The sequence below is a fragment of the Bombus vancouverensis genome, chromosome 8, assembly GCF_051014615.1.
Source record: "Bombus vancouverensis nearcticus chromosome 8, iyBomVanc1_principal, whole genome shotgun sequence".
In the NCBI taxonomy this organism is placed as follows: Eukaryota; Metazoa; Arthropoda; class Insecta; order Hymenoptera; family Apidae; genus Bombus; species Bombus vancouverensis.
This window is the reverse complement of record NC_134918.1, coordinates 7,799,532-7,821,003: the sequence shown is the minus strand read 5'-3', so window position 1 is coordinate 7,821,003 and position 21,472 is coordinate 7,799,532. Positions and strand designations below refer to the sequence as shown.

The 21,472-nt window shown below is 35.4% G+C and overlaps 1 protein-coding gene across 1 annotated transcript; it reads right to left on the bottom strand.

Annotated features, from left to right (window-relative positions):
- Positions 1–2,604: 2,604 nt before the first annotated feature.
- Positions 2,605–21,156, bottom strand: LOC117162264 (organic cation transporter protein-like). Its single transcript, XM_033344134.2, has 8 exons — positions 20,412–21,156; positions 13,268–13,451; positions 12,174–12,432; positions 6,004–6,302; positions 5,275–5,387; positions 4,869–5,083; positions 3,895–4,243; positions 2,605–3,609 (listed from the first exon to the last, which is right to left on the bottom strand). Exons 1-8 carry the CDS (start codon positions 20,744–20,746, stop codon positions 3,429–3,431), a joined length of 1,935 nt encoding a protein of 644 aa, XP_033200025.1. The 5' UTR covers positions 20,747–21,156; the 3' UTR covers positions 2,605–3,428.
- Positions 21,157–21,472: the final 316 nt, after the last annotated feature.

The window sequence follows — 21,472 nt, the reverse complement described above, 5'->3', positions numbered from 1 at the left end:
ATGTTGAACCTTAACATTGGGGCAGTGAACGATATTTATGGAGTAGAGATGATATAGCACTGCACGTACGTAGCTGTGCGCATAGCATCGGATTCCATTGACTGTTAAGGGAATTAAAATGAGAAGAGAGAAGAATTTTCCATAACGATGCTACTAAACGGTATCGAGAAGAATCATTTCGTCCATGGTCTACAATAAAAGATTATAATACGTACTTGAGGCGGATAAGTCTCCTACGTGAAAATTACATTGAAGAAGAAGAAGAGAAAGAGAGCGATATAGAACCATGCGTTCCTTCAAGAAAAAAGAAGAAAAAAACCGACTAGATGAAGTAAGTAGTTCGCAAAAATATAACGTATCGTACCTTCGTGACTTTCCATACGAAAGTCGTATTCAGCTCTCCGCGGCTCACCGAATTAAAAAAAAAAAATCGTGTTTGTAAGTGTGCTTTAGATACCGAAAAAAACAAGTTTTAAAAATCATGTGACAAGCGCATTTTTAAATCTGAGACGTTATCCTCTTTTGTTCTCCCGCCCCTGCCTTTTCTACGCCCGTCGAGATCGAATTCTCGCGATATTTTGCAATTCGTAGCTGCCTCTTTGGCACGAACAATTAATGTCACGTTTTTAGAGGATTAGACGCTGAAACTATCAAGAGCTGCTCATCAGAATATTCCTTTTAATCTTTCACACGATGTAAACTTCCGTGGTAATCGACTTTGAAGTTTATTATCTCATAATCTTTTCATCGGATTTTAATCCTTTTAGGCTTAAATTTGCCGAGTTTCTGAGCACTGCGTTCACATGCAAGCAAAATTTCTCTGAGAAGCGGAAAACTTCGAAATTTTTGTATTTATCTATAACGGCATTGTTTTGCATTTGTATTTGTATTTATCTAAATTTCAAGAACGTCTGAAAGTTGCGAAAATTAAGACATCGATATTTTCTTGATTGCTTGTGGTAGTTGGTATGGCAAAGTAAGTGTACGAAATTTCTGGAATCTATGGGAAAATTCTCGTTTAGCAGTTGCGCGTAGGAAAACTTTCAGAAGCAATCGTAATTAATAAATTGACAGTGGAAAAAGTAATTGGCCGATCGCGAATGGTTTTTCCACGCTTATTGTAGCTTTAAATCGCGTTACATCTACAATTAGTCTTGAATTGTACCTCCGTAAAAACAAAAACATGTTTCTCCACTGTAACAGCACGAACGACTCCCACGCATACGTCGAATACGTCGATTCGAATTCCAGGTATTTGTAGCTCGACGATATTTCTCGAAACACTCTGAAATTGGAATATTCTTCGCGCATTTCTAAGATTCTCCAAGAAGAGATTTCAAGCACTTCTAGGGAGAAATTTCTTGGAATATTATCTCTGTACTCTTTATGAACATAACGTGAACTTGGCATTATAATATACAGCATGTTGAATGCTGAAATTACCGATTTTATATAGAGATTGTTACGACCGTTCGCGGAGAGACGTTGTTGGAATAAACTGTGATTTATAACTTGTTATATCGGTGTCTTATTCAATTCAATAACGCACACAAATACAAAGGAAGGGTATTGCAGATTTATGGAGATTATGGGGAAAGATATTAAATTTGTCAATAAATGCTTTGTTACAGTTGGTACGACCGTTCGCGGAGAGATGCGGTCGCGAGGACGCGTCAGCGAGAAGCGTAAATTCTCGCTACGATTATGTTAATCGACGCCGCGAAATAGTCGTTCCCCTGTTTCGGTTAAGACAACAGAGGTGGTTTAATGAATGTAACACTGTATTAACAGGTTAACATAGAATGATATATTTTACAATAATATGATGAATATGTTACAGAAATTTGACTCGACTTTACGATATCTCTAGATAAATTCGTTTGCTCGTCAGATTTGTCGAAGTATCACGTTTGACTCGTCAGAAGGAACTGATCCCCTTCGATTATTCCTTTGTCTCATTTGGAAGACGACCCCCACTATGCTCGGGTCACGCCACCGCTCGCGCCTATGATCACGTATGCCTCTTCTTGTGTGAAAAACGTAACGGTCAAAAATCGACGTTTCTAGAGCTCGCTGCTTGGCAACAACTATGCTCTCGTCGATACATTGTATGTGATCCGACGGGCAGATAGGACGGTCTGCTTGCGACACTGTAGGGCCGCGAGCGACGGTTAGAAAATACAGCCTGTGGTAAGCCTCGTGGCGTAACACAGATTTTACGTTAATTTTATTCGAAAGATTTAGGTCAAATTTTTCCTTCGAAGAAGATTTTTCTGTCTTCAAAAGCGATTTTTCATCATTAATCGAAATATCAATTTTGCAATGGCTTACTAGTGGGATTACGTGTTAAAACGTTCAGCTTTAAAGAGGATTATCTCCATCTCGGCGAGACTAGGCTCTCTAAAAATTGATGAATCCTGTACAGACAATATTTATAGTAAGCAACGCGTCGTCAAAACTTCAAAATATTATTACCCCGCTTTTACGTCGCAGATGTCGACAAAAATATTAATGAGATTTCCTAAGATAATCTCATACTTATTTGTATCGTTAATTCAATCGACTAAGGAACAAGTGGTGAAGAACTATTAGCAGAATCCAGGGAAGGTTTTACTGGCAAGTTTTATTACAAAACATCTAAGAACGATTTACATCATAATAAAAATAATCGCGCTATCTCGTCGCGTGACATGCGCACGAGGTCTCTGCGATTGCTAATCGATCTACAAATACTTACACGTACATATGTACAAAACTCGTGGCCATACACCACGTTGTCCATATTATTTTCATCTCGTTAATATATTTTGTATATTTATGATGTTATTATTTTACTAGTATAACGATTATTGCACTATATTCTATAAGATAGAGCTTTTGTACGAACAATTTCAGGAACTTTTATAACAAAGGAAAGTACTAATTTTTAACATTAACTACCCACGACAATTTACGACAATTATTTTAACCTACGTTCTTACTCTAATTTTTATTCGCTCGCCTAATGATTGAATTTTTAATCAATCATTGTTGATGAAAAATTGCGATGATAATTGCATTGCGGATCTTTATGCAAATGCATATTTTCGTGGATACAATAATACAATTGAAAGATTTGATACAATCGAAAGGACTTGGGCAAAAGTATGTTTCTATCCATGAAATATCATCGATAGTGCTGTACTTTTGGATATTTTACAAAATTTTGCGTCATACGCATTCTATGAATTTTCGTATCTTCGAATCACCCATAATTGCATAAAAATCCGCTGTTTTGTGATAATGAATATTAATGACGGTGGAATTTAAGATTCCTGGATTCAGTAACTTGTCTTACTCTAATACATGTATTGCACGTTTTTGGAAGACTAAAGATTCTTTGCTCGAGATCAACGCGACAAATATTGTACTTCGTGGTGAACGTTTCGCTACAGCCTTTCGACCTCTGTGATCGAGTTTTCGCTTTTCCTCGATTTTATACTCGATCTCCGTAGCATGCTACTCCTTAAAGGTTCACCGCGAAGCGACGCTCTCATCGAATTCCTCGCACTGCATCTAGAAAATGATCGGAACATGGCGACCGGTGGTGTCTCCTCGTCCTCGCGTTTCCTGTCAAAACATTGCGTTTCAAAATATTGAATCCAATCGCTTAAAGATTTGAATAACTTCCCAACTCGATCCTTCTCTTCTGTTCAAAAGATTTAAAAAGCTTTTGAAGAAAGAAGATAGTCCAGTTTTCTTTTGAGAGATTTAACAGATTTTAAGAAGAAAGTAATACGAAAGCATAGGAAGATGTAGATCTAACAGAATGCTTGAGAATCTTGAACTTCGAGCTTGAAGATCTGTGAATATCTTTGAAAAAAGGAGACCGAAAGTTCCTTTATGTGATTTTACCTTCCGATACAAGGTACATCCCATATCTTCTGATCTTTTCCAAAATCCTCGCCGTCCTGCAGCGTCTGCGGAAGATCCTTATTCAATGTTTCCGGCAAAAAGAGAGTCAGAAGACCGCCCATAATTCCGAGTGTGCCCAGCACAAGAAGAGGTAGGAACGAGGACACAACATTGAGATAGACTACGAAGGGTGCGAGGATACTAGCAACGTATCCCATTATATGTATCAGAGCTACGCCCTGAGCTCTAACCACAGTTGGTAATACTTCAGCCGCATATTGGAGACCGATATTGTATGAAATGTTTATCCAAAATCTACCGAGAATTGCCAGAGAAGCTGTATATATACCTGAAAAAAAAATTTTAGCATTAGTTTTTAATTCTAATTTTTCATGAAATAATTTTAGAAAATTTTAAGGAATAAAAAGGGAAGAAATTATTTTATCTGTCTGTAATATGTCTGGTTGTCTGCAATAGTTGATACAAGCATTTGCTAAGCTTAATATAAGCGTGCTTAGCTCTAAGCTAAGCACAAGCAATAAGCTTCTTATCTATAAAACGTTAATCTAGCCAATTTGAATCTAAGGGATTGTATTATGGATTACGGCTACTGAAAGCCATATAGCACTGCTGGAGCGCTGAAGCCCATCATTTTGAGGACTATTGCCAACACCCTTTGATATATGCGGAAATACGAAGCGATCTTATGATCAAAGCAGTAGAAGGGGAAATAAAATATCTATACAACGGATACATGATAGGGCTTGGAAACTATTCTAGCAATGTAGCAAATAATCTACAAGCATTTGCATGTTATAAATATTCCAAAATATACATTTTCTTCCTTTCAAAAAGCACAATGTTATACGAATGAAAAATATTCGTCTGATTAAGTCAGAATTATCGACTTAGGTTATTTAGAAGATTGATCGGTAATATAGAAGGGTGAATATATAAAAACGAAATGTACGAACTATTGGAAACGGCAGAAGCCCAGATGCTGAAGATACCAGAAATGACGAGGGAACCACACGCCAGCCATCTTCTGCCCCATCGATCAAGAACGAGCGTGAGGAACGTGTCAGCAGGCAGCTCGGTTGCTGCAGCAATCGTGAACGTAACAAACACGTCCAGGCCTAAATTATCGACGTTTCGTACGTGACCATCGAACACCAAAGAAATCGCCATCCTATATTTCGTAAAACAATTTCATATGATAAAGAAAAGCACGCTATCATATTTCATGTGAGAAGCAAATTCCTTGCTTCAGAAATGAAGTATTTTTAGACAAAAGATATAAAACTGTTCGTGAGATTTTTACAAGATACAATTCCGATTTTACGTCAATCTATTTGATATCTGTTTAATAGCGATACGAACCAAATAACAATAAATAGAATCGTGATATTCCGTAGTCGTGGCGTTCTAAATAGATCCAACACGGAGTACGTTTTGTCTGCTTCCTCCTCTTTGCAGATTCTGGCACAGGTTTCCTGTTATTAGCAAATTTTTAACTAGTTAATGTCGTTTGTCTGTTTTTCTTACAAATTTATGTGAATCTGTTATGTGTACAAAGATTACGATAAAATCCGGAAGAAAGTTTATGTTATATTTGTATGAGACGATCCTTTCGAAATAGTTTACTTGGACGTTCGCAAATTTTTTCATTTTACTTTATAAAACATGAAACCTCTGAAAGTCGATTATCTCCTTATATCGTACATTAATGTTAATATTGCCATGATCTATTCATAGACTGAGCAGTTTCCAAATGTTTAATCTATTTGTATAAAAATTTTCAAAGATAAAAACAATATACAAATTCAATAAATAACATTACAGAAATAGACAATAACAGACAATAACAGACAATAACAGAAATTGACAGCAATTTATCGTTGGCAATTTAGGTGATGAATAAGATATAAAATTACTAGGTTGTAAACAAATTTTCATTACGTAAAAGACCCAATTAGACTTCTATTCAAAGAAAATGATTATATGATATGCTTAAAGGCATATAAATTGGTATTTATAGAACGCACATAAAGCAGGAAAGATCATAAAAGTAGAAAATACGGAAAAGATTGGGGTAATCGGTTTATTTACCCGGAATCGTCTATAGATGTCATCGGGCACCTTGGTGCCGTTGATTCGCTCGAATTTACCAAGGATTTTAATGGCCCTGTCTATCTGACCTTGGCTGACCAGCCATCGAGCGCTTTCCGGTATCAACCATGGCGTACCTACGGCTAGAACAAGAGGAACTGAGGTGACAATACAGGTCATCCTCCAGTCGGCCAAATAATAGGCGATCCAGGGTAGAATGCAAGTTGCAAATGTGAAGAATATTGCGATCGACATATTCGCCACGAATGTCCTCCACTTTGGTCCAACGTATTCTAATACTGGAATAAAAAACATAATATTTAGAAGAATCATCTGTGAAAGAAATATTCTGTGAATAAAGAATGGAACAATATATTAGGTTGTCGCAGAAATTCCTTTCGTCTCGTAAGGAGATAATAGACGCATACTATTTTTTGTTTTATATTATTTTATTGAATTATATTCATTGGGACAAAATAGATCATACGTAATTCAATAAAATAATATAAAACTTTTATAAAAGAAACTTTTGGGGCAACTTAACGCAATATGAAGAAGAAAAATTTGAGTTAGAAATATATAAAAAGTAGATATACAATATATAGATTAATTTAACAAACGTGTTTAGTTCTACGATTAAATCGTGTTTAGATCTAATAACAAGGACTTTAATAATTTCCCGATGATTGTTCAAGCCCATTTAAATTTCCGTAAGTGTTTCGATACTTATCGACAAGAATACGTTTCTATTTACGAATTATACAGGGTGGTTGGTAACTGGTGGTACACGCGGAAAGGGGATGATTCTACGTGAAAAAAGAAGTCGAAAATATAGAATAAAAATTTTTCGTTTGAGGCTTTGTTTTCGAGAAAATCGACTTTGAATTTTCGCTCGGTACGCGTGCACTTTATCACGTCTCGTTATAACGGATCTCGCTGTAGATCGTTGTCTCAATTTTATTCTATATTTTCGACTTCTTTTTTCGCGTAGAATCACCCCCTTTCCGCTTGTACCACCAATTACCAATCACCCTGTATTTCTTAAAGATACAAAAGGTAGAATCACGCGTAACTAGCAATATCATAAATTAACTGTGAATAAACGGATCGTTAGAGTCAAAGGATCATTTACATAATTCAAACACGAGCGTGTGTTACCTTGTTAAGCTATTTATGGTAGATATTGAAAGATCGATAAGCCTGAGATACATATTTATGTCGAAACGAACATTCTCTACGGAAAGTCGAGTCTAATTCGATGAAAACAATTGACTTCCTGAACGAACATATCGATATATATCCACAGTGCAATGACAAGTAAATATTACTCTATTTTCGTACAAGAAAACAGATTAAAACGATGAGAAGTTATCTTAAACAATTGAACTGACCTTCGCGATGAATGAATCTCGCAATTTCACGAATACGTAGACGAAATTAATGTCTGGTGCGTATACGTCCAATAAATTAGAAACGCAAGGTTGTAACTCTTTAATCGCATAACAGGACAAGATGCGATAAACACGTGGAAATATATCATAGTGAACAACGTCTATTTGTAGTTGCCGTAAAATAGGGAGTAATTGCTCTTAATGAAGCAACCGTGTTAGCCACTTAATAGTGGCTTGCTTCTAATCCGGAATCACCTTCAATTAGTTGTAACTAGTGGCTTCCTGATAATTACCGCTCAGTGGTTGTTTCTTTTTCTTTTTTTTTTTTTTTTGCTTTATTATAATTGCGATGCTCGAACCATGTTTACCATGGAACTCGCTTCCTTATTTAAAATCACTTTGTACCATTGAATTTTACTTTTCATGCTTCATAATGAACCAATTTATAATTCATAATAAACCAAAATGACGAACGTTCGTTTAAATCACGAGTTTCAGATATTTCTATTCTCTAAAATTACCTGAATTAATTTTTATTACATAAAATAGCTATAGGATAATTCCACAAATCAGATATTTTGAGCAAATATCTCGGAATTTCCTGTTTAATTCGCCGTAAATTTTTCCAATACGCTCTGGACCTCCTACATATATATAACGTGTCTATACATAACTGTTAATTCATCATTTTCTCGTAATCCTAACAAACAATGCTTAAAAACTTTAACTACATTTTGGATTATTATCTCGCACGAATAAATTTTAAGCTATTAATCGCTTTCCTGAAAATCTGGATTGGTTATCAGCTTCGGTACGAGACCATCGAGTAACTCGGTACGCATGAACGGAAATAATCTCCCAGTTATATCCAAATGTTTAATAATTTTCTACATAGAAATTTAATGAAAAATAAGAATAGAAGAAGCTCGCATTACAAAAATCAACTTCCATGAAATCTAAATATTATTTATGCTGTCTGTAATTTTCAACATCTTCTTTCGCAAATCATCATCACCATCATCATCATCACCATTGCGACAGCCATTCTAAAATATATGTATCATTAATTTAATAGAAAATAAGAGTAGAAGAACCTCACGTTATAAAAATCAATATTCATAAAACCAACAAAATATCGTTTTTTAAATATATGTATCATTCAGTTTGTATTGCCTTTACAACGCGTAGATAGGGCGAGGAGATCTCTTCTGAAGACGAGATATTATTCTCATAGAAAGGATACAGAAAGGAGAAGAAGACGTAAAGAAGCTTATCTGAGACCACTCGTTTCATCACTTCGCCTCTCAAGGTTTACTGCCTTTAACATTACATTATTCGCGCAGAAAAAGTATTCGCTTTTCTCCCAGCTGTTTCTGTCACCCTGTAATTTCATATCGTGTTACCGTTCGATCAAAAGCGACAACTCATTTATTATAAACGAAGATTCCGTGCGGCACAGTTAGCAAAGATAAATTACAGACGATCGTATTAATAATAATAATCTGACCGATATCTCGCAATGCGACCAATCGATAAACGCGAGCACCGTCCAACGCAAGGACGTTGTTAACGTTTCGAAACTGATTAACGTTCGTTCTCTTCTTTCTTTTCTTTCGTTTCTTCCTTCTCGCCTGTTGACTCGTAAAAGTATCTTAGCATTTATAGACATTTTTTATTTATTTATACTTATTATATATGATGGTATCATAATTAGTACAACAAAGTATTATTACGTTTCTGTTATATATTCATGAATATATTGGAATTTCGGATCGTAATAAAGTCATATAATAATTATATCGAATATGACGTGAGAATTATAAATACGGTTATTATAATGCAGAGTTTCAATTAAGTAAATTTAAAAATTTATATACAAGATACAAAATTATTTGGCGTAATTATATATTTCACAGTAATTACAAAAATATTTAATTATAAAAATAGTCAAACATTTATTATATTAATAAATCCCGATATTTGATAACCATTTATTACATGTTTAAGATAACTATTTATGCTGTATATTTGTACTAAATAAATGTTTGCATTAAATATCTCGTAACTTCTATGTGCATCTTCAGAAATGCTTCAAACTTTACCAATATAATCATTACAATGCTAATGAAATTTCAGAATGTTTTATATAACACATATTCTACATACATATAATTTTTCTGTGGTAAATATGTAAATGCTTTTATAAACTACTAGGTTTATACGCTTTGCAGTTTCATATTTTCCTCCCACTGTTAGCATTATCTGCAGTTTGTATGTGAGTTGTATGAAGTTGATCGAATTCTACGCTTTCAACGAGCTGATCGAGTGAGGTTCTGCTTGAATAAGTTATAAATCCTGGCAGGAAGAAAGGCACGTGTTATTGATATCGACTGGTTAGCTGGAATGTTGAATAGGCATTTAAAGAACCAACTGAAACTTTATCGATAATAAAATATGGAAAATATGACTGCAAATAATACGTGAAAAATAATGGAAATATTCTATAGGATATTTGAATGTTTATTAGAGAATTTTAATAATAATATGGAACATAAAGAAGAAAGAAATTCGATGATACTAAATAATGATGATACTGAAAATTTCAGTGATTTTTATTAATATAAAATTAACATTAATATAAATAAAAACAAAATCTATTATAAATGATATAGACGAACTTTTTAACTAAATATCGTTAGAAAGAAAAGTGACACAAGTATACATACGAAACAATACAAAAAATCCGCATCTAAAGCTTCTAAAGCTCTAAAGTTTTAATGTTTAAAAAAAAGTACAAAAATATTTCTATTAAAATATATATGATATTTTCCACGGTATTTTCTACGCAGTTTCTACAATTAAGGATTTCCTCGTTCCCATCGATTTTCCTCTAGTTGTAAGACCCTCGGATAATCACGTCCCTTTCATTTTATCTTCGCTACGCTCGATTATAAATACGGAACTGAATATAGAATTATTTGCAAATCAATGAATCCGATGATGTAATTTGTTACGCGCTCGAAACGAATTAGTATCACTTATCTTAGTTTCAATCAATACCTCACTTTCTCAAGTCATTGATTAAAATACGATTTACACTCGTACAGATCGAGCCTTCTTTCTCAATATTTCCGTCGAATATTCGTGATCAATCGTTTAATCGACCTTGATAATTAGAATAGAAATAAGAAAATTCGAACGCCAAATCATTAACGAACCAGCCACTTGCTCACGAATCTCGTCAACTTGGCCTTGTTTTGTCGAACAAATTGTAAATTTTTCCAACCTCGGCTTGAGTCATCGATTCAGGGTTAATGCACGTCACCTGAGTTTCTTTGGTCTCGATTTTCACAATTGGAATGCTGTCTGCAGGACAAACTTGCTATTCGATCAAGAAAACTCGTTTCAATGACTCGTCTGATGAACTTTCAATCAGCGTTCTTACGTTTCAACAGAGTCTCTTCAAAAGTTTCAATCAGGGTCTTAACGCTGTACTTTCAGGGTATAAAATATCTTTCAAGACAGAGACTAGTCTAGATTTTCTCTTCAGTATATTGATATTAGAACAATAACTGGAAAATATATTTCTACAGTATTATAATTGAAATTTTTTCATGTAGAGTTATAATAAAATTTTGTATTATAAATTGCCTGTATTATGGATATCAGACAATGAATTCAGCATGAATTATATCGATCTTATATTAAACAATTTATTAGAATTTTCAATGGAATATTTAAAATGTTACTTGATTGTTTTATATTATTATGTGATATTTTTACGAATTTTAAATAAGTTTGCTAGAAGAAGATGTTCATTTTAATTAAAACCATATACATGTATGTATGTATATATATACATAGATTTATAGTTGTGGAAGCGTTCGTTGTAGAACCATTCATTCGTTACCTTCGCTTTCCGTTGGGAAGTGAAAATTTATGAAAACCCTGGTATGCTATAGTTGTCCAGAAATGAAAAGCAATTTTGAACAACTAATCCTTTGTAATCAGAATATTGTCTCGTTAAAAGAGAAAACAAAATTATAATTGATAGAGGGAAAATATTAGTATAGAAAATGATTGCGAACTAACTACCTTTAAATATTATAAGTATTCAATGGTATATATAAATCCAAATATCTTAAAGTTTCATATTTTTATCTTGCATGAAATTCTTATAAAACAGGAAAATTACTTTTTCTCTGTCTCTCTCCCTCTCTTTGATATAAACGCCGCAGTTAAAAAATAAATATGTATGACCTCATGTATATTCATATGTATTTAAGCATCTTTCTTCGTAACTTTGAATGGTTTTCAATTTCATTTAAATTGTTGCATGGCAACGTGAGTTCTGTTGCAAAATTCATATACTTGTAGAAACGTCAGTCGTAAATCAAGCATAACAACAGTTTTACAGTATGTTGTAGAGATTACTTTGTTATTTAAACTTAGAGATCTTCCTGCTTACAGTAATTACAAAAAGTAACTGTACACCATCGTATTTAGAACAGCATTTATAATATATACCAATTAATTAAGACTAAGTCTTAAGATAAGACTGATTAAAATATTAGCTTTCGTATCATTTGTAATACTTTCATACATGCTTATAAATAATTAATGCTATCAAAATGAAACGTAAAAACTGATTTAAAAAAAAAGGAAGAGAGACGCTTCATTGGGAAATAAGGATACATACGTACAAGTACTTTTTGTAGCCACTGTGTGGCTTTCAAACTCAATTCCAGGGCAAAAAAGAAATTATTGAAAAACGGTTACCTAATATGTACATCATAGTGAAGCAATTATCAAAGGCGAATCCAACGAAAAAACGACACAAAGTGAACTGCCAGAAGCTACCCGTGAACGCAGTAGCCACCCCAGCGAGAAATCCCATTAAATTAGCTCCGAGCAAAGCTGGTATTCTTCCATATTGATCAGCAACCCATCCAAAAATTAATCCTCCGAAGATAGCGCCGATGAAGAAGATACTTTGAGCTATGGTTGGCAATGCATCATACTGACAAACCCATCCCAGCTGCAACAGAAAACTACAGTCGAATGATTTACTTCTGATCATGATCAGCATCACGGGAATCTTATAGCAATTTCAACGCCTCGATTAAACGAATTTTCGATCAAAGTTTCGAAATTCCTAATGAAGCGCGCCTCTGTCCTTTTTTCTTTCCCTTTGAGGAAAAAAGAAGGAGAAGCTTAAGACCCTGCGCGTTCTCGCGTCCTTCTTCTGGATGCTTCTTACCCCTCGATGAATAATTCTCCTCCTGACGAGCGACGCAAAGTTCATGGAAATCCACTGGAGCAAAAAGTCTTGCAATTTATGTCGAACAAATCTGTGTGTTCGCGCTGTTGCTCGTTATAACGTTTTATTAAAGTTTCTTTTCAATCCGGTATTTTCATTTTCAGTTTTATCGCAACCTAGTTTTATCAGCTTTCATAATTCGAAATTTTTTATCCTTTTTTTTTTCTTTAAGTATTTTTATAAATATTTATTCGATTGTATTTTATTTGGCAATGTAACGCTTGAATTTAGAATGTACTCTGTAATTTCACTACATGCACTAATTATTACTGCAATATGTACTAGTAATTCTGTTACGTACTATAATTTTCCTCTGTGGAAATCGACATTGTTAATTTTCCCACTTCTGAACTATCGATCTTTCCACAAACGTTTATTCGACCCTTTCCGTCGTTCTTCTTTCTTTCCAAAAATTGTACACTACGCTTATTTTTTATCGAAATAGATCATGCAAATAATCGAATACGACACACACAGTATAAAGGGATTGATTGATAGGAACAGATAAAATATTCAAAAAGCAGGAAATTACAAGTCGAACATTTTCTGTCACCTCGGATGCCACAGACGCATAAGGGACGGTGGTATAATTAAATTCCCATCCTTGTTGGCAATCTTTCGTTGGCCACGATGGGTCCGGTACGTGGCTTCCATTTAGCAAAATTTCCGTGTAATTTACATCGTACATGCTGCATCTCGAGTAACCTTCGCGGTTGACTGGTATCGCCAGCGACAGCCTGAAACGAAGGAGAAGATAACGTAGATTGGTTCACGGTCTTCGATGCCGATGGACGTTCCGACAAGCGAGTAATTAACGTTCTATTTGAAACTCGACAAAAAACATTGGGAATCTCGAGTATTTGTTGAGCTAATAATATTGATTGTTAGTCGAGTCTGATAAAACGTATTTGATTGGAATTTCATTTAAAGCGAAGAAAGTTATTTTCAATTGTAGCTGGATGTACGTTAATTGCTGTTTTCCTGTCTTTACACATTACTCATTCCTTTGTTTCATCAGCCTTTTCGATTATTATTGTCTCGTGGTTATTATCTCAACGCTTTTATCGTGTCAATTTATTGCGTTGTGTTCATACGGGTTTGTAGAATATATAATAAACAATGCAATGAGAAATGAAAATGAGAAAATTTTGAAGAATTATTAAATTAGGTAAATTGAAGGGAAAGAAGTTCTGTGAAGGAACTGGATTGGATCTAAACAGATAATAAAGAAAGATGATCCAAGATTTGCGACCTCCGACGTATGTCGAAAACACTTACTCATTAATAACGAATGTCATTAAGATAATTCAGTGACGGTAATTGCGTCTGCTATTCTGATGAATGTTACATAACGAGATAGGAAGTCGATGTCATGATGACTGGCGCTGTCTGAATCAAATCAACCCTATTCACAACCAGATAATACCGTCAAACAATGTTTACATTATTATAATATGAAATCCAATTTGAAGGCTTCGTGAATTTCTATTATCCTTCAATGAAATTATATTATTTCATTAGGCTTGCTGTATAATTTGCTAGATTGTCTTCAACCAGATAAATATATCAATAATTTTGGCAATGGCTATCATCACATACTTTATCGAAAGAGAGAACATTGGTTCTCTTTGATTTTCGATCGTTGAATCGTCGAAAGAAAACTTCGCGGCTCAGAGAAAGTTCTCCTACAAACACGTACATAGCATAAAAATCGGTAACACGCGGAAGTTCTACAGGAAAAAAATCAAAAAGACTTGCTGAGCAAGGCAAGAACTTTCCAATAGAAGGTGAGCATAATAATAAATAACACTTGCACGGATGCTTGCGGAGGAGTCGTTGACTATATTAAACTAATACTAATTATGAAACAATGTAACAGTAACGGTACTAGTCGTAATTAACATACTATCGTTAACATTATCGTGATATCGAAATTTCTTCCCACAAGATCACCGATTAATTGCATCGATTTGCGAAATTCTTAGTGTTCGATGATTATCATAGTCGAGGAAAGGTATTTACAAGATATTAACATCCGCATCTAATCACATCTCGTAGCATCGCGACTTATCACGCGTATCGCCTAACCTTTACATGAATATTGAACGAACGAACACTTCGAACGCATTATGCAAGTGTACGTTACGTTTTTCATTCGCCGGTAAAAGCTTTCAAAAACGAGTTAATGAGCGAATGATACGTGGCATGCGCGAAAGAAACGAATGCTTGCCCATAGAATAGCTGAAAATGATTCGAAAAGTATACTAGCAAAATAACAATAGATTCAGATGATAACTGACCAGTCGACCAGGATTAGTCACAGCCTTTTAACAATTCTATCGATTTTTTGCTACTATTATACTTATTTACTCCAAAGCTAAGATCCTACCTAGGCTAAACTAAACGTTAACTATGACTCACAGTTGGAAAATGCACTTATCTTATACGTAATCATTTATCAATTACTGAGTTCGTTAAGTTCTATTTTTGTTTGCTGAAAGGAAAAAATCTTCCATTAATTAATCATCGCTATATCGTTGTTTGCTATTGTCTTTCGTCTGATCGACAATCATTTACCCATTCCATCGTTGTAGAACTCTTCATTTCTGGTTCTGTAATCTGGTATTTAATATCATCGAATTTATTTTGCAGCACGTGCAAAATTAGGTCGCGGAAGTTTTATGCATTTCTGTGAAATCTGAAAGGGCAAAATTGCAAAGTACACGCGTGACACGTGGAAATGTATAAAACATCAGAAAGTAGCGCGCTTTGTAACGTTTAATCGAGGTAAAACAATTTTTTATCCAGCTTCTAGTTTTTTCTTTCGCTTCCTTTATATTCTGTAAAATATGCGTAAAAATCCGCAGGCTACGTATTATGACGTAAACGGAATGGAACGAATCGATAATAAAATAAATTAAATAATATTAATATTAAAATATTAAATAATATTAATATTAAAATATTAAATAATATTAATATTAAAATATTAAATAATATTAATATTAAAATTTTAAATAATATTAATATTAATATAAAAATTATAATAATAATAATCGATAATTAAAGAAATTAAGGACAATGGAACACATATTCGATTTATACTAAATATCCGCGGCTGTCCTGATATTTATTGCCAGTCGCGTACATACGTTCAAGTTATAATTTCTAATACCATTAGAAAGTTAGGAGAATTTTAATCGAGAACGAGCTCTATACCCTTTGAACGTAATTTGTTCGTCACTTAATCGCTGCACGCGGTAAACACTAACGAGCAGCTCTTAAACAAAAGTATTTGTACGTTATGGTCAGCAACGGGGTGACTAGTTATTAGCGCGTTCTCCTGTTTCATTGAAATTTTAATTGCATCAACGTAGTACGTTCTATGGACGACGTCTCAACATAATTGTACGGATCGAATGTCTTTACGTAAAACTGTCCCGTGCACGTTGACGATTCGCGACCAATCAACGATATCAGGCCGAATGTTACGTGCTCAACGCTATTTTTTCGCGTTCACGCTCTCATTGTTTGCGCGAAGGTTCAACGCGTTCGCGCGGCGTACGCGATAATACGCGCTCCGGGAATTTTATCCAAGGAGCATTGTGCGAGCGCAACACGTTGCGACACCACATCCTTTGCCTCTCTCGAAACGTCTTAATAACGAATTATGGTGCAATCGAAACATGCGCGTATAGCAAAAAGCAATCGTTTCTAGCCGTTCACTTTGAACACCGCGAAGGTTAATTTGGCAACTACATATATATCCATGTATTGTGTTTCTAACGATTGCCAAATGCTATTTTCGTGCATATAGTGATGCCATCCTTTTGTTACGAAGGATTAGCATCAGAGAAATTTTCGGCTTATTACGCATATTGAAAATGTAACGTAAGATTCATCTTTTTTTTCAGCAAATATGCAGAGATACGTACAGGTGCGTTTGAGTATTAGAGCACCTACTGGTTACATTTATTGGAACGCTCTAGCGGATTTTACGCTGTAAAACATACGACGTGAATGAAAGTTCGGATTTATAATAAAATAAGCAGAAGATACAATCGGAAAAAGGATCTCAGCAAGATGATAGTATTAGGACAGCGTTAGGAAACGGTAGGCCAAGAAAAGCCGGTCGAAAGATGATTCGTAGAACTAAAGGAAAGTGTTGAGATATTGATCCGTTTCATAGCGCCGATGCGAGCGAAAAGCGAACTAAAAATTGCGCGTTTAAGCACTAAAATGTCTATATACTATCACGAAACTACGAAATATTACTAATCTTCTATTTACAACGAAGCTCGTAAGTCTCGTGACCAATTTACACGAAAAAAGATCGAGTTAGAGACACGATAACGCGTTAATGAAACTTCTAATCTCTAAATCTCTAGAGAGAAATCCTTAAAAGCTGTAGATCCTTAATAAACAATTTACCGATTACGACGATAAGTCCCCTGATGCTCGTAACCAATTTTACACAGAAAACGGATCACCAAAGTTGCAAGACTTTCGAGTTGGAGGGAATAACGCGTTAACGAGAGCGTCGCGACGTATAATGTTTACAAAGTTTGCGTGGAAATTAACACGATCAGGAATAAGCTGGATCGTTGTCACCGTTTACGATCGTGTTTCCGAGATGAAAGAAACAGCTACTATTATGCAATCGATCGTTTCGAACTAGTAAACGGCGTAGCGAAATAAAACTCGGTGTAAGTCTTAACATACGTTCACTAGCAGGAACGTGTTTTATTGAAACTTTTACGACTCGCTACCGGCTGCTCCAGCCGTTGCATTATTTGAATAACATCGAAGGTTGTTGACCTAGCAACCGAACGAAGGTGCGATCCAATTGGATGTGGATGTAATTACACCTTGAAATACCTTTCGTCATCGAGCATTTCCAATTCCCCGCCGAGTGTCCTCCATTTTTGCGCTTAGTCTTTACGCTCGATATCGTCGCGATTTGCAAGCACTCGCTAGCAACAGAATGTGCGATCGTCGCGCGTCGCCGTTTCGACAGAATTAACGTCGTTGGAATCTCACAACGATTGAGAAACCGCATATTTACATCGCGCGAAAACCACGATGTTTAATTTATGCTTCAAATATGTAATATCGGAAAATAAGGATAGAAATTTTTTTCCGATTATTTACAATTTATTAATATTAAATTGAATATACAAATATAAATTGGACAGAGAACGATATTTATTTAACGGAAACTAAATGCAATACTCGTATCTATATCAAATAACTTTACAGTTATTTGATCACTCTCGTCACAACGAATCTAACACACACACACTCTCTCTCTCTCTCTCTCTCTAACAACTCTATCAATTCTCACGACTCTACTCTTCGACGACTCGAAACCTCTAACGACTCTACTCTTCGACGACTCAATTAGCTCTGATCTTCGCCAATACACTCCTGCTCGGTCGTGCTCGCTCTTGCTCTCGTCCTCTCACACACACACACACACACACACACACTTTTCGGCTCACATACTCTGGCCTCTCGATTGCAACTCCTTGAAATATGGAACCGTACTTCTGTTTTGACGCTGCTTATCTTTTCTCGCGTCACTGTTACTAGGCGCTCTTGGATGTAAACAAACCACGAAAGACGACGTACACGGTGTTTTCTAATTTCAGCCGATCTCCAATCAAAGCTATTCTACGATATTACAAATATTAAGAATCGAAGATCCAGTGTGGAGAATTTGAAGGGTTGACACTGAGATTTGAGAGTAATCTCAGGGATTAGATAGAAGCTTAATTCCTGGGAGGGATTGAATTTTTATCCTAGTTTGATATCAGTCAAACGATTCGTGGCTTTCTATCCAATTAAATGCCAATGATTATCAGATTACCGCGATATCGCGATAGAATTTAACGAACCTTTCAACTTCCTCGTCTTCAAATATGATTTTAAAGGGGAAGAGGAAGAAGAGCAGAGAGGCAGAGAGTCAACGACCGTGCTTTTATCGGTAATTGAGTGATGCGCTAACGTAAAAAGCATTCATCGTGAGCATCCAGGCGCCTGTGCACTGTACGCGTAGCGATCCGTCGGTGAATCAAGAAGCACATATATCAAACATCGATGTTGATAATAATCCTTCGTCACCGGAATCTTGTATTTTAATCTATGCAAGTTTTTCGAGGTGAATGCAATGCAGATGCATTTTTCGTCAGCATTGTTTACGGCTTTTGCGTTTTCATTTCTACTACTAATCACGTTAGATTTCCAGATTATATGATGTGAAATCTTCTCTAAGTTACCGATTTCGGCATTTTAATCTTTTATACTCCATCGTCGTCACTTTGGTAACATTGACAAGGTGCAAATTGCTTTATGAAAAAATCTACTTTTATAATTAAATTTATAGTACAAATTATTTCTTGGTGTTTTCGTTGACAACAAAAAAAGAAAAGTTATTGCAAGAGTAAATTCAATTTTGTTTTCACTAATAAAAAATATGGAAACGAAGAAAATTACGCTATATAAATAAATCTCTGATTTTGTACTCGTTGATTTAAAAAATACAGAAAGTATTACGTAAAATAAAAATTCATAAATACTTGTGACCGTCTCTACTCGAAGCATAACTTTTTGTTTCAAAATTCTTTAGTAGAAGAAAGTGTTAAAATTACTGATCTATCGTATGACAAAAATCTCTATCTGTAAACGACGAAGCCGTACACGACTCATCAGAGTGTTTTCGATGAAAACGAAACTGAGAATTTCCTTCTCCTGCGCGAAAACGAAATAGATAACAAAAGAAAAACGATCGCCTAGTCATCGAGAAAGTACTAATTTCTCATGCAAGGTAGATAAATACCGTGACAGACACTGTACACCGTACAGTAGAATGAATCAACGTTTTACACGTAATTCATAAAAGCGACAAGACCCCGCATTTCCCTAATTATATGTTGCGAACAATAAAAAGATTGCGACTCAGTTGCCTTGGATTCTTATGTACATTTACAAGAGGTACAAATACTTTTATCTAATGGAGCGATCAGATCATAAACGGAAATATGCACTGGAATGATACGAGAGAAATCTCAAATATAGTCTTGAATCTAATTTTACTTGACAAAGGACTGTATTAAACTTTGCTTTTAATTTATCGAGCAGAGTGATCGATGAACTTGAATCTTTGTAATCCTATCTGCCTTTATAAACGATGCTTCGGAAAATAAGTTCAGTTAGTGGATTCTTCTATGTGCACTTTTACGAGATTATTTCTGTGCTCAGTAAACGAAGTCAATATTGGTGCCGACACGATGAAACGAATCCATTTCCCTCATTATCGATCTTAGCTTTTATCTGTACGACAAAGAATTATCGAGCAAATAGCTACTAACCCACTTGAAACGAATAAACAATAGCATTAAGGATAAATCAACTATAACAGACAATTTATTTTCTTTTACAAACTTTTCATATTGATGGATTTTTACAAAAGAAATTAATCTTTTATTCTATCCTTCTATCGTCTATTTCTATCCGATAAACAACATTTGTTGATTCGCGCGCTTCGACTTATCAACGCTTCTGTCAACGACGATAAGATCTAAAGGTGCGACTAAAATCTAAATCCAAGCGAAAGAATGCAAACACATACTTGCAGATTTCAATATTAACTTTTTAATTGGACTCTATTTTGCAAGAAAGTACAATGTTTTATGCACCTTTCGTTCGCTGTGAGATTCTGCAGTTCCGGTACCCAGCACCAGTGATCATCCGGTATCAGCGTGATGAAGATCTGCGAGAAGTAGACCCATGCGACGAACGAAGCAAAAGGGATCATCAGAATAAACAGGATCTTCTGATAAAGACCAAAGTCCCCGACGTACGGCAACAATTCGTCGAAATCTATGTCTTTCGTCTCTTCTTTGGCACTCCTGTCTGCTTCTCGCGTTTGAGGGTTCATCGAGTTGCAACAGGCCACCGCGTTATTCTCGCGGTCGTTCAAATAAACGGAAGTTCCAAATTTCTCTTGCGGTGGCATTTTCTCGGAAATCATAAATTAATCGATCGATTTGAACGAAAAAGCGACCGATTATCGCTATTGGCAGCGAGATCGCTTCCTTTTCGTCCAAGTCACCACCAATCTCGCTTCGGTGGTTCGTTTCGCTAGAAAATATCGCGAATTTTACTGTTCACGTTGCCGAACACATGGTCCTGTACGTGTTCACCTCGACGTTGGCGATCAAATTTTTCACTCGATCTGGCTCGAAAGACTGCGATTTTCACGGACGAGGGTCGACCACGTGGACTCCGTTCGTCGTCGACATCGCGCGAGTCAAATGACAAAAATCTTACAAGAACTGTAACAGAGTCAGGCTAATCTGAAACGACCGATATATAGAAACAAAAGGAGAAAACTGGACAAATCCTGACCTGAAGAGATCGTAACTGAAACGATCAGTCTTGTAGCTGACTATATAGCCGCCGACCGAGAGGTACTTACTCCCTCTCCTCTACGTGTACAAGTAGAATTCAGTGCTCTACAAGTGGCATTGAACAGAGCGGGGATCGCGTCAATCATCATTGTCATTGGCGTTTGGCTAATTTCTTTCGCACTCTCCCCGAAGACAGGTCAACAAGATCGTCGGATCGTCGGCTTGCCTCTTTTCCTCTTTTTTCTTGTTCCGCCATTTATTTATTCGTTTAGTACCCTTAGATTAAATGATCAAGGAAGTGGATGATGAAATGGAAAACTTGGAGACGTGTTATATTCTTGATAGAT